Source organism: Lottia gigantea (assembly GCF_000327385.1).
Source record: "Lottia gigantea unplaced genomic scaffold LOTGIsca_43, whole genome shotgun sequence".
Lineage (NCBI taxonomy): Eukaryota > Metazoa > Mollusca > Gastropoda > Lottiidae > Lottia > Lottia gigantea.
Window position 1 is genome coordinate 1012535 of NW_008709504.1, and position 14292 is coordinate 1026826.

Here is a 14292-nt window from a genome sequence, read left to right on the forward strand (position 1 = left end):
TTAACCAATATTTAAAAATTCTACAAAATCGTATTATATACAAAGGAAATCTACCGAGCTCGTAATATATCATGGCATTCATTGTTGAACGTTTTACTGTGAGAATAGTTTTTAAAAATAATAAATGAACAATTTCTATATCTCTACCTTTATGAAAGCCCCAAATTTCACAACTATAATTAAGAATACTACTAACATAAGAATCAAAAACATGTAACATAGTTTCAATATTAAAATAATTATTGTTGCATATATTTAAAATAGCGAAAAGAGCTTTTCTCTCTTGTTCTCCCAATCTTTTTTGTGTTTTTAGAAATTTTCCATTAAAGTTTAAAAGCATACCAAGGTAGTTAAATTCATCAACAGTTTCTAATTTATTATTATTAAAATACCAAACTTCATTTTGTTTAATTTTTCCACTATTCCTAAAAATTACAACTTTGGTTTTGTTGATGTTGACAGTAAGATTCCATTTAGATGTATATGATTGTAAAGAGTCTAATAATTCTTGAAGTCCTGTAATGGTTTCTGAAAATAACACTTTGTCATCTGCATACATTAAAAGAAATAAATTAAGAGTGTCTAAAGTTAATGAAGGGCCACCATTTTGAATAAACGAAGACTCACAGTCATTCACATAAATTGGAAAAAAAAGTTGAGAAAGAATTTCACCTTGATATAATCCATTCTTACAATCAAAAAAATCTGAAATACTTTCATTTGACTTAACACAACATTTGACATTACTATACAAAGATCTTATAATTCTCAATACTTTACCATCTACCCCTTCTTTGATTAGCTTGTACCACAAATTTACTCTTTGAATTAAATCAAAACATTTAGAATAATCAATGAAGCAACAATAAAGACGTTTTTTGGATCTAAGTGTTTTGTTGATCAATGTTTGGAGTACGTAAATAGCATTCGTTTTTGATAATTTCTTTCGAAAACCAAATTGGGTAGGGGAGATATTGTATTTCTTATCGTAATCTAAAATACGCTTATTTAATATGTAAAGTAAAGAGCTTGCCAATACAGCCAACTAACGTTATACCTCTATAATTATCTGGATTATTTACATCACCTTTTTTAAAAACAGGTATTATACAACCTTTATTCCATGAGGATGGATAGCATCCCAAATCTAAAATATTATTAAATAAACGTATTAAACTTGACATTAAAACATTTTTACAATAAATCAAAATTTCATTAGGTATGTTATCAATGCCTGTAGCTTTGTTCAGTTTCAAATCATTTATAGCAATTCTTATTTCTTCCTCAGTTACAAACTCGTCTTATTCTGGGTGGATAGATTCGGCATTTATTGGATTTGAATCATGTTCATTTACAAAATACCTGACTTCATCATTAATACAGATATCGGTTGAAAGTGAGTTCATTTTATTAAAATGATCATAAAATTCTTTCGATTGAATGCAACACGAAGCTCTTGATTTGCGTTTTTGGAACAATTTATAAAATAGTTTTGGGTTATTTTTTCCTCATGATATTTACCATGTTTCCATTTTGTGTTAAATAACATCCTAGTTTTCTTTCTAGTTTTTTGTAATGTGACTTATCTTGTATCAATATATCATGATTGTCTTTAGATTTATTTCTATTAAATGCAAATAATGAACTTTTATAACTGTGATATTTTGATTTACACAAGTCATTGAACCATGGTTTTTGAGTTGTGTTATGTTTTTTTGCCATACTAACATTCTTGGAACAAAAGGGTTTAATAAGATCACTGAGTTTGTTAGAGAAAAGTTCAACACTGGTGTCGATGTTACTCTGATTAAGGTCTGAAACTGAACAAATATCATCGAGTATAGATTGATTGGTATTTACAGCTCTCGTTATGTCATCAATATTATCATTGTTCCATTTAAATATTCTTAAGGGATCATTATTAACATTATTAATTTGTTTTGCTATACATTTTTGGTTTTCAAAACTAAATTTCAATGGAGAGTGGTCCGAAAATTCGTTAAACTTTCCAGAAATAAAATTACGAATTGGCCAATAAGTAATCAATCGTACTTGCACCCTTTGAATTAAAAAATGTAAAAGATCCAAATTTTTTTTCCTGATGTCTACCATTAAGAATTCGTAAACCTGTGGATTTGCATAAGGTCAAAAGTTCTCTACCGTACTGATTAACAACGTCGTCCATATTACATCTTTCCTTAAGAGATATATTAAAATCTGGAATATAAGGACAGACTTTGTCCAATAACTCAAAACTTGTCTTACTCAATTTATCATCTGAAATAAAATCTTCCTTACTCGAAGTTCTACTATAACAATAAATTCATCATTATATTTTGAAATTAATAATGTTAGAAGTTTAAAATATTCTGCATCTTGGTAATAAGGACTATTAACTGGGGGGATATAACATGCTATTACCACAATATCCTTATGTTCAGGGGAGGAACTTGCGATTTTGATAGCAAATATAGTGTGATCTATATTATCAATTATCGTGCATTGGGATTCAACATTGTTTGCAATAAAAATAACTACCCCACCCCCTTCACCATTCACTCTAGGAAACACATATGATTTATAATCTGATAGTTCTATACAATCCTCATCATTATTTTTTTCCTACCAGCACTCATATAAACATATAACATCATTCGAACGTAGAGCTTTTCTAAATTCTACATCATTCAGCTTCTTTAATTTTAGTCCCTTTCCTACATTCCAAGATAATATACGTAGCTTTGAACCGGAACTCTCTGTGTTGTCCTATTGTTCATGTGGGGTTGAGAATACTGTTGGGTGCACCTCAATAGACAAACTTGGTGGCTTAGGGCGTTTCGAAGGGCGGCTTGTTGCCTACTCCAATGGCCTCGATATTGCTGCATTGGATTTGGGTCTGGATTAGCCTTGGTTGCCTAATCGGAGTTGTAGGGGCTTGTTGTCGGGTAACACATTGAGGTAGTCTAATTGGGGTTGTAGGAGGGTATTGCTGTTGCAACAAATTACAATGTCTGTTAGAGTCAAATAATTCTCCATTTACAAAAAGTTTATCTCTTACCATTCTTACATTCTGACCGCTAGACTTTAGCTGTTTGAGCACTGGGTATAGTTTTTTACTCTCAGCTTCGATCATTGGAGGGAACTGTTCGCTTATCCCATATGGCATGTACAGTATTGTTTGTATTAATCTGGTATAAAGTATGACTGATATTATAGTTAGAGAGGAATTTTGGTATAATGAAGACCTGTGAGGAAATTGATAAAAGTCTCCATTAAAACCTGGACCTTCAATTCAGAATAGATGGTATCAATAACTCTGAAGAAATAAAGTGGTGTTTTATTTCGCACCAAATAAAAATACAATAAGATATAAGATAGAAACAGGACTGGGGAATTGCACAATCAGTGAACAACCTTTTATAGAATTGAACTCATACTGCTATCTTCCTGTATCAACCTGTATCACTTAATTAGTCATCAACACATGTACAGGTCAATACAGGTCTGAACAGGGTGATTGATATTGATTAAATAGGCATGTTACTATCACTAAATGCAAAATATTATTAGTTGTGACCATAGAGTTTAAAATACTGAATATATAAAATTGGGTAGCAACCTAACAACCTGGATAATCAGAATACATAATTGAATTAATGCCCTTGGCTACAATAACACTCAAAACATGAAAACAATTATTTATAATGGCTATAATATTCATACCAATAATATCATTATTGTTTGAACTTTCTATATTTATTTAATTTTTATGAACAAACCGTTCAATAATAGTTATAGCAAGTAAAAATATAAAACAGATTAAAACAAAAATCCCTATTAGAATCACAATATTACAGGCGTCAAGTTAATATAACATGAGATAATATAAGGTGCAGTATTAATTGGTTGCCTGAACCAATAATTACAATCAGCTTGTATTTATCAAATTTTGCTTGAAGCTATTAAAACTAGAATACCCTAAAACAAAAACAGACAGGATGATCACGATTGAAAGTTTTGAGCTTGTTGACGATAATATTCATCTTTAAGATCTTTTAAATTATGTTCTAACATTTCCATCTCGTCCCACCGTTTAGCTTCTCTGGCCTGTTTGATATAACCTCGAATAATCTCCATTTGTTGAAGCATTGGATCACCCACTTTACTCACTTTAGAACCTTCTTCAGTTGGTTTCCAGCCGCGACCTACACTATCTTGAGAGTCATTCCGAACGTGTCCTAATTTTTTACCGATTGATAAAATTTTGCCAGGTTTTTCACTTTCTTCTTGATTAAAACGTTCACGATTTTGAGCCTCCATGGCTGCTTGCCTTTCGGCAGCAATTTTTCGTTGAACCTCAGCCCGGCGTTTAGCTTGAAGTTCTTGATATTGTTCTGAAGTAGGAAGAGCCTGTAAACCCATTAGATTTTCCTGCATAAATCCGCTAGCAGACATTCGAATAGCTTTCTGTAATTGTTGTTGTTTAAAGGCACTGGGAGAATCAGGTTTAATTTCTAGATTCTGAATCTTCTTACTGAAATATATAAACATCTCAATCAATCCACTGTAAGAGAAATAATCTCTCTCCTGTAAATAATCTTTCTAAATAGAAAAAGATAATCCTTACCTGATCTGATCCACAGCGTCATATAATCTAATCAATTTAGTTCGTAATAATTCAGCTTCTTTTAAACTGTATGTAGCTTCTCCCATGCTGCAATATAGTTTTAATATTATTCGAACACACTGCATTGTTTTCAAATTGACTTGACTTTTGTTGCTGACTTTTGGAGATTTTATTTAGAGCATTTTTTAAACTTCCACAATTTTTTTGCAATCGATCTGAAAATTTACATGTAGATAGACATTTTGATTGCAATTGAAAATCTGCTTTAAAAATTTAGATATCACTTCCGGTTTTGACGTCATTCGCCCCCAAACTTGAAATTTTAACTTACGAAATTTTGTAGATATTTGAAAAATTCTTTTTGCAAATAGCTATAATTGTCCCTGTAAATATTTCGGAATGAAAAAATTTGACCCGGAAGTATTGAGTAAGATGCCATCTTGAAATGACTCATTTTTGTAAAACTCATAATGGGGCCTCAGGGTAAAATTGGATGTGCATAAATTTGATGTTTATGTAAACTACAATCGATTGCTAACAAAACATGGGAAGCCGATTTTTGAATTTGGGCTTTGTATTTTTTTTATTTCCGTAATTGTCAAAACTATTAAGGCTCATATCTAGTGACTTTGACCTTTGGTGACCTTGTGACCTGAACAAAAGTTGTTGCCCCTTCTGAGATATATCCGTTGATATCCTCACGTTTGTTGTGCATCGTTAACTTCCGATTCTACAGCCATTTGAAAATCACGATTTTGAACTTTGAAGAGCTCTGTCACGTGACCTAATTAACATACGACAAAAATTCTTATATATTGTTAGAGTGCATGAAATCTCCTTTTTGGTGATATATCACACTTGATATTTTGATCAAAATTGCGCGTTTTAAAAATTGAAAATTTTGTGCTGACTTCTATAGTAACTGTGCGTAAAATCACGGTGTCTATAATTTACCGACAGTCACCGTTGCCTTAAAAAACTTTTAATTATCTCATGATCTAATGATTGTAAACACTTGAAATTTTGAACATTATTTAACAATGTACACATCATCACACACAAATTAAAATTTTTAAAGTGGGCGTGGCACATTTGGTGTGCATTTACTGTACCTGAAATATTTGCAATGGTCATAACTCCATAAGTTTCTAATTGTTACCCTAAAAATTTTGCATGAAAATAGGTCACTACTTACGACAATTTGTGATAAGATTACAGTTGTTTGCGTTCTTTACTTTAAAAAAGGGAATAAGTTTAACAATTTTAAAAATTTTCTTTTTTGATCTTTAACATAAATGACCTTAACCATTGTATGGTCAAAGGTCATTGATTTAGGATGACCATTCTTAATTTGATCTTTGATGTCCGATAAATACTTTCGTTTTGGCAGACGTCCGAAAACAGCAATTTTCGAAACTTCAAAGGCTCATATTACTTTTATTTGACCTTTGTTGACCTGAACAAAAGTTGTTGCCCATTACGAGATATATCACTTTTGTTGTGCATCGTTTACTTCCGGTTCTACAGCCAATTGAAAATTGCGATTTTTAACTTTGAAGAGCTCTGACCTAATTTACATGAAAATTTCTCTTATGTCCTTATTACACGCAATCTACTCTTTCAAATGATATATAACACTTGGTATTTTGAATAAAATTGTGCTTTTTAGAATTTGAAAATTTTGTATTGACTTCTATAGTAACTGTGCGTAATTTTAACAGTGTCTATAATCCACCGACAGTCACCGTTGCCTTAAAAATACTTTTAACTACGAATCTCATGAGCTAATAATTGTAAACACTTGAAATTTTGAACATTATTTAGCATTGTACACATTATTACAGACAACACAAAATTTTTTAAGTGGGCGTGGCAAATCCGGGTTACTTTTACCTTACATATTTCAAATTGTTATAACTCGCAAAGTTTACATTTGTCACCATCGAAATTTTACATAAAAATAAATCACAATATGGGACAATAAGTGATAGAGTTACATTTTGTTTGGGCCTTTTACTTTAAAAAAGGGAATAGGTTTTACAATTTATAAAAGGTCAAAGTTCATTGATCTATGATGTCCAATTGTCCATTCATACTTTTATCTTTGACGTCTGACATATATTTCCGCTTTTACAGACGTCCCAAAACAGCAATATTCAACACTTTTAAGGCTTATATTCTCTTTTATTTGACCTTTGTTGTCCTCTTGACCGTAACACAAGTTATTGTACTTTACGAGACCTTTCCAAACATATTTTCATTTTTGTTGTGCGAATTGAACTTTTAACTTTACAGCTATTTAAAAAATTCGACTGAATGGTATCAAATTCATGCGCCTTTTCACTACAGAACGTAGAAATCCCATTGTGACTTTAAAATGCAACGTTTTATCGATGTATCAGGTTGGATGCGCACTGCTTCGGTACCGTTTTAACGGTTCTAGTTATTATTATTATTATACTACAGCTTGATAACAATTGGTCATAGTCTCACAGTAAAACATATTGTAGAAACAAGAGGTAACATTCTCCTGTTGTAAGAGTTAAACCACCGGGGTTATAGAGAGCTGAATGATTGAAGGGAGGTAACTCTATACAGTTTTTAATTGATAGTTAATCATAAAAAGGTAATTTATAGAAAACAAGAAAATGGCAGCCTACCTTAAAGAATCAACCATGGGTAAGTATTGGGGAATATAACTCTTACCTTAAAGAATCAACCATGGGTAAATATTGGGGAATATAACTCTTACCTTAAAGAATCAACCATGGGTAAATATTGGGGTATCAGATCGTTGGCATTACTCATACATTCTTGCATTTTCTGCAAAAAACATAAAATAATTTAAGAGAATTTATCAGCCAGGGTTTGTGGTATTTAGCCATCAACAAGTTCACTAATCTTTTTGATTTATTACTGAACTGAAATAAAACTTGATCTTGATAAATATTATCAAAACCTGAAAAATCTGAACACTGACCTCATATAAAACAACGAAGTTTGGTTTAATATTTCGCTGTTCCACCATCTGATCTCTTCGTTCTAATAATTTACGACAAGTTTTACAAACTCTCATGTGGCCCTCGGCTTCCAGACCCATCAGAGAATTTAAACTGGTACTGCTGTCGGAACGTTTTAAAAACCCACTTTCTCCTTCAAACGTTACTGCTGGGTTGACTAGCTTCTCTAAAATAATATTAAATTTCAAATAAAAAAAAAAACAGATGAACTAACTTGCCGGAAACATAATATTTATATTATACAGCATATAATACACAAATATTTATACTTATTTATATATATTTATATATATATATATATACCTATTAGAGCCAGAAAATATTCAGTAAAAACAAAAAACTTACGAGCATAAGTTAAAGTTAAAAACTCTGAACATTTATTACACATAATTCCCCCACACAGACGGCAGTGGTGCTTCCTTCGCATGATATTAAACGATTCCTCACAAGATAAACAACATGGCACCGCTCCATCTGGTACCCACGGAACCACAGACTTCTCAAATCCTGCAAGAGAAATAGTGGATCTGATTAATTCTCCTATTGTTTGTAAAAGAATTTATGAATAGAAAAGATTATGAATCCTTTCTAAATAAACTTAAAATAAAGTTTCAGCTATTTGACATTAAAATTCTGTTAAAATTTTTCAAGTATGTCAATAGGTTTCTCATTGAGATTAATACTCAAATAGTTTCTATAAATATTCATCACAAATATTAAATTAATCAATAAATAAATGTTTTTATGGAATATTTAGTTTGATTAGTAAATACTAAATTGTTATCAATATAAATATCACAGGTTTAATCTTTTCAAATTCTTTAAATAAGGTGGAAATCATCAGACATGATTAATAAATTTAATAGTCCTTCACACCAAAATACATGCACAAACTTGATAACCTCTAAAAGCCAAACAAATAAACTCTGATTGTTTTAAACTAGAAACAATCCATCCAGTCAAATATATAAAATATTTGTTGTTAGCTAGTTGTTAGTAAGTTTTCTATAGGTAAATTATCTAACTGTATACCATCACCATGCTAGCAAGTTTCAAGCCTATATATTCTGGTGTGAATATATACATACCAAGAATGTCTGAAAACATGTTTACTATACCCTTTCTTTTACTGGCCTCTTTCGGTGCTTCTGGGTCCAATAATTTATCTAATCTAATTAAAAGTTTGTTAGTTTCTACCACGAAATGATCAATCCTGGCATCGCGTACCGCTTTAAAGGCATCGGTATGATTCCGAACGCAACCTGAAATAAATAATTTCCAATGTTTTATTCACACATCAGAATATAATTTTTTCCAGCTCTGTACTGTATTGTATTCAGATAGATTTATACCTAGCAGTCTACTGAGTACTGGTACATCACATGGATCTTAGTCCACTATACTAGCTCATCCAATAATTGTCAACTGCCAGGACATTGAGATAGTTTAGTGAGTAGCCAGTAATTGTCGTCTGCCAGTACTCAATCACTTGTCTACTTGGTAAAACTTACCCAGCTCTTGAAACTCCCACCATGTTGGATCGAATCCAGAAAGATTTAAATTAGGACTGGAATCACTTGAACTATTTTCACCAAACTCATTTTCTCGATCACCCAATATTCTCTTCTTAGCTTTATCAAAAAACCCTGTAAATACAATTATTTACCCTATAAACAGACAATCATACTAGATTTTATAATATTTGTTGAAAATAAGTTATAAATTAGTAAGCTTTCATCACCTAGAATCACCATTGAAATTACCTCAAAACCTAAGTTGGTGTACCAGGGAGAAAAAAAACATCAAAACCAATTTTTACCTTTTAACGACTGAAAAACAGCTTTATCTTCCGAAGAATGAGCAACTTCAAAATGTTCTTGTAGTTGAGAAACAGTTCCAAAATCTTTCATACACATTGGACATAGAAATCCCTCCATAATATTTCCTGTGTCAGCCATTTTCTAGTTTTTTCTTAATTCCCTTCACTTGTAGATAAAAATCATGATCTATAATAAACAATATAGCAAACAGCAAATCATTCATTTGGAGAATTTTACAAGACACAGACAGTTTCAGATTTGACAAGTTAGAGGGGAGGGGCGTTTATAACGTTTCGCCTATAAATTTTACCATCTCTAGTAGCTTTCTGGATACTTACCATAGTAAACGTAATCTTAAAAGATTAAATTTCCAAGAAACTATAAATTCAAGTTCCCAGTCACACCAATAAATCAGTTTTTAAAACGAAATATGCCAAAAAAAATTATATTTTTAGTCTGACACTTCATACTCGCGTCAGATACTACAGCGAGGAACTTCCGTTTCCGTTCAAGATGGGAGCTGGCGAAAGTACACGAAAATTAATTGTAGAAGACTCGGTTATTGAAGTATGTTCTGCTGTTCAGAATTTAACATAAACAATAACACGTCAAGAAAAATATCAACGCTTTCATTTGTAACAGTTTCAATTGTCCCCTTTCTTTTTTGATATCTAGAAACTTGGCGAGTCCGAGAGCAGTAATTGTTTTTTTTTTTTCTATTTCAGGTATTTGCGGCAATGCCACCAGTAGTTTCATCATGATTGTTGACATTGAGTTTTATTGTTTCATATAAACTGTATATATTCGTTTAAAATGTTAATAATTGTATTCTTTAAAATTAATATTCCATTTATAAACACCAGGTGTCCGATTCTGTAGTAAGAAGATTAAAAGGCCAGCCTGAAGTTCAGTCCATACCCAACCCCAAGCAGTCACCTCCAAAACAACAACAGGAACAACAACAAGATGGCAAGGGAAAGAGCAAACCTCAAGTGAAACCAGGTTGGTACAGTTTTAATTATAATTGTCATTAATAAAGTTAAGTTTGTTTTTATTTCAACACAAACATTTTAATTCATTTCAATATTTCATTCAACTATAAAAACAAGATTTAGAAATTATATTTACATGTCTACCAATAACTTAATAATAACTTGTAATATCATCATTCTTTCTTACAGATTCTAAACCAAATAAAGCTAAAGAAGTTTATGTAAGTCACTGAAGTTTTTTATCTTCTGACAGTGTTTTTATCCGCCCACATGAATATGTCATCGTATATTGCCGTCGCCCCTGTCCGTCGGTCCGTCCGTCAACATTTGTTGTGAGCACTATAGAGACTACAGTTTTTATATGCCCACATGAATATGTGGTCGTATATTGTCGTCGCCCCTGTCCGTCGGTCCGTCCGTCAACATTTGTTGTGAGCACTATAGAGACTACAGTTTTTATATGCCCACATGAATATGTGGTCGTATATTGTCGTCGACCCTGTCCGTCGGTCCGTCCGTCAACATTTGTTGTGAGCACTATAGAGACTACAGTTTTTATATGCCCACATGAATATGTGGTCGTATATTGTCGTCGCCCCTGTCCGTCGGTCTGTCGGTCAACATTTCTTGTGAGCACTATAGAGATTACAGTTTTTATCTGATATTGATAAAACTTGGTGTGATGCTTTAGATTGATAAGATCTCGGTCAAGTTTGAATTTGACATATTTTCGATGAACGGTTTTTGAGATATTGCCCTTGACTTAGAATGACTTGAAATTTGTTAAAAAATTGTTTGTGAGCAGGATTGAAGCTACAGTTTTCATCCGATTCTGATGAAACTTGGTGTGATCATTGAAATTCATAAGATCTCAGACTAGTTCTAACTTGACGCATTTTCGATGAACGGTTTTTGAGTTATTGCTCTTGACTTTGTTAAAATGAGTCGAAATTTGTTAAAAGCAGTTCGTGAGCAGGATTGAAGGTACAGTTTTGAACTGATTCTCATGAAACTTGGTGTGATCATTGGAATTGATAAGATCTCGGACAAGTTCTAACAAGAGATATTTTTGATGAACATTTTTTGAGTTATTGCCCTTGACTTTGTAAAGACGCGTCAAAAGTTGTTTTTTGCCCTTGATTAGAGCTGTGTGATTTAATTGTTTGTTGTATTTGGGTTATTGATATTGATTTTAAAAAATTTTGTTTAATTATTCAGCATAAATAATTTCTTCAATATGAGAAAATTCGTACTTTAGTCACTAAAGACTGTTTTATTATTTCTGACAGCTGCCAGTGGGCGTATGTTATCTTGCAACGCAAGCTATCTTTATAGTCCTTTATGAAAAGTTGTAGTGTTCAAATCAAATCATTGTTGATTTAATGATAATGAGTGGTATGTTATATTCTATTGATAGATTGATAGACCAGTCTACTATCCAGTACCATCACAAGATACAAAAAAAGCCATTCAAGAAGTTGAAGCTTTTTATCAAGAAAAATTAAAACAGCTTGAAGCCAAGGTATCTATCCTATCTATCTATCCTATCTATCCTATCTATCCTATCTCTATCTATCTATCTATCTATCTATCTATCCTATCTATCCTATCTATCTATCTATCTATCTATCTATCTATCTATCTATCTATCTATCCCATCCATCCTACCTATCTAATCTATCCTATCATATCTATCTATCTATCTAATCTATCTATCTATCTATCCTATCTCTCTATCTCTATCTATCTATCTAATCTAATTTAATTGAACATTAGGACTATTAATAAATACCAGTCAGAATTGATTATGAACCACACTTTCCAGTCAATCTTGTTTTTGTCTTCTTATTTCAGAATGCCCAGCTACAGAAAATAACAACAGAGCAGTTTGCCAAGGCTGTTCAAGAAGTAGAACAGAAATTCTTGTAAGTTATTTACTTATATTATAGTAGTTACAAATAAAATATTACAAGAAGCAGTACATGTAAGTTAAAATGAATTATTCTGTTATTATCTGTTTTCAGAAAGCAAACGGGAAGCCCAGTATGTGATGATATCCAGGGGAAAGTTTATAATTGTTATTCTTCCAAACCTCAACAAACTTTAAACTGTTGGAAAGAAGTGGGGGCCTTTACATCTTGTGTTGAGAGAGCTAGATTAGTAAGTATAGTATTTGTTGAAAGAGCTAGATTAGTAAGTATAGTATTTGTTGAAAGAGCTAGATTAGTAAGTATAGTATTTGCTGAAAGAGCTAGATTAGTAAGTATAGTATTTGTTGAAAGGGCTAGATTAGTAAGTATAGTATTTGTTTTTATTGTTGTTTGTCAGGTAATGATAGAAATAATGACAGTGAAAGGAATGTATGTCTCTATTACAAGTTATATATCTTCTTGTTAAACTGAATCAGAATTACATCTTATATATAACTATATTTTATTTCTCTTTAGAATGCTATAGCTAGAAGAGGTTGATTGGATAGTAAATGGTAGAATATGATATCAGTGATTGTTAATGGTTGATTGGTGAAATTAAATAAATTAATGAAATTAGAGACAATAGATACAATGTGTGATATAGAAATACAAGTCACTTTATAATATAATAAATATTTCTATAAAAACACTCTCCTCTTTATTCTCTTTGCCCTATTCTACCTTCTTTGTATTGTGTAAAATAGAGTTACCTACGTTCAAATATGGACTCACTCCACTAATTCATTTGCCATCTCTTCCCATGTTAAAACAAGAAATTCAACCTTCTACAACTTTTTCCAGAAATTTGTTGGAAGCTTACCAATATATCGAATGAAAGCCTGACCAATTCTCAATGTCTCCTAAAAAATTCAATATATGATGACCATAAAAAAATTTGGAGCTACTAAAATTGAAAGTAGACTACTACCGGTTATACTCATCCGCTAGAGTTTGGCACATTACCAAACGACTATTTTTATACACCCACATGAATATGTGGTCGTATATTGTCATCGCCCCTGTCCGTCGGTCCGTCCATCAACATTTCTTGTGAGCACTATAGAGACTACAGTTTATGTATGATTTTGATAAAACTTGCTGTGATGCTTTAGATTGATAAGATCTCGGTCAAGTTCGAATTTGACATATTTTCGATGAACGGTTTTTGAGATATTGCCCTTGACTTAGAACGCCTTGGAATTTGTTAAAAATTGTTCGTGAGCAGGTTTGAAGCTACAGTTTTCATCCGATTCTGATGAAACTTGGTGTGATCATTGGAATTGATAAGATCTCAGACAAGTTCTAACTTGACGCATTTTCGATGAACGGTTTTGGAGTTATTGCCCTTGACTTTGTTAAAACGCGTCGTAATTTGTTAAAAAATAGTTCGTGAGCAGGATTGAAGCTACAGTTTTCATCCGATTCTGATGAAACTTGGTGTGATCATTGGAATTGATAAGATCTCGGACAAGTGCTAACTTGACGCTTTTTCAATGAACGGTTTTTGAGTTGTTGCCCTTGACTTTGTAAAAACGCGTCAGAATTTGTTAATAAAAATAGTTCGTGAGCAGGATTGACGCTACAGTTTTCATCCGATTCTGATGAAACTTGGTGTAATCATTGGAATTGATAAGATCTCGGACAGGTTCTAACTTGATGCATTTTTGATGAATGGTTTTCGAGTTATTGCCCTTGACTTTGTAAAAACGCTTCAAAATTTGTTCGTGAGCACAATAGAAGCTACAGTTTTCAACCGAATCTGATGAAACTTGGTGTGATTATTGGAATTGATAAGATTTCGGACAAGTTCTAACAAGAGATATTTTTGATGAACATTTTTTGAGTTATTGCCCTTGACTT

General features: G+C 32.0%; 3 protein-coding genes across 3 annotated transcripts; 1 reads left to right on the plus strand and 2 right to left on the minus strand.

The window, feature by feature from the left end:
* Window positions 1-1004: 1004 nt before the first annotated feature.
* LOTGIDRAFT_123347 (hypothetical protein) lies at window positions 1005-1280 on the minus strand (the record flags this gene model as incomplete). The annotated part of the gene is made up of 1 exon (XM_009060565.1): window positions 1005-1280. A coding segment is annotated over one exon (276 nt), but the record flags the coding sequence as incomplete, so codon positions are not given.
* Window positions 1281-3319: 2039 nt separating this feature from the next.
* On the minus strand, window positions 3320-9938 carry LOTGIDRAFT_217928 (hypothetical protein). Its single transcript, XM_009060566.1, has 9 exons — window positions 9806-9938; window positions 9467-9653; window positions 9159-9293; window positions 8766-8909; window positions 7951-8154; window positions 7608-7804; window positions 7380-7450; window positions 4628-4714; window positions 3320-4534 (listed from the first exon to the last, which is right to left on the minus strand). Exons 2-9 carry the CDS (start codon window positions 9603-9605, stop codon window positions 4003-4005), a joined length of 1509 nt encoding a protein of 502 aa, XP_009058814.1. The 5' UTR covers window positions 9606-9653; window positions 9806-9938; the 3' UTR covers window positions 3320-4002.
* A 1971-nt stretch (window positions 9939-11909) lies between these two features.
* Window positions 11910-12616, plus strand: LOTGIDRAFT_69719 (hypothetical protein; the record flags this gene model as incomplete). Its single annotated transcript, XM_009060500.1, has 3 exons — window positions 11910-11981; window positions 12314-12384; window positions 12484-12616. Coding segments are annotated over 3 exons (276 nt in total), but the record flags the coding sequence as incomplete, so codon positions are not given.
* Between the last annotated feature and the right edge of the window lie 1676 nt (window positions 12617-14292).

Excerpts from the sequence above, each read along its gene's own strand:
- LOTGIDRAFT_217928 (XM_009060566.1), bottom strand. The coding sequence starts at position 9,605 with ATGGCTGACACAGGAAATATTATGGAGGGATTTCTATGTCCAATGTGT. Across the intron at positions 7,805-7,950 it reads ATATTTTCTGGCTCTAATAG|TCAACCCAGCAGTAACGTTT; the intron begins GTATATATATAT and ends TAGAGAAGCTAG. Across the intron at positions 4,715-7,379 it reads CCCATGGTTGATTCTTTAAG|CATGGGAGAAGCTACATACA; the intron begins GTAAGAGTTATA and ends ACTATATTGCAG.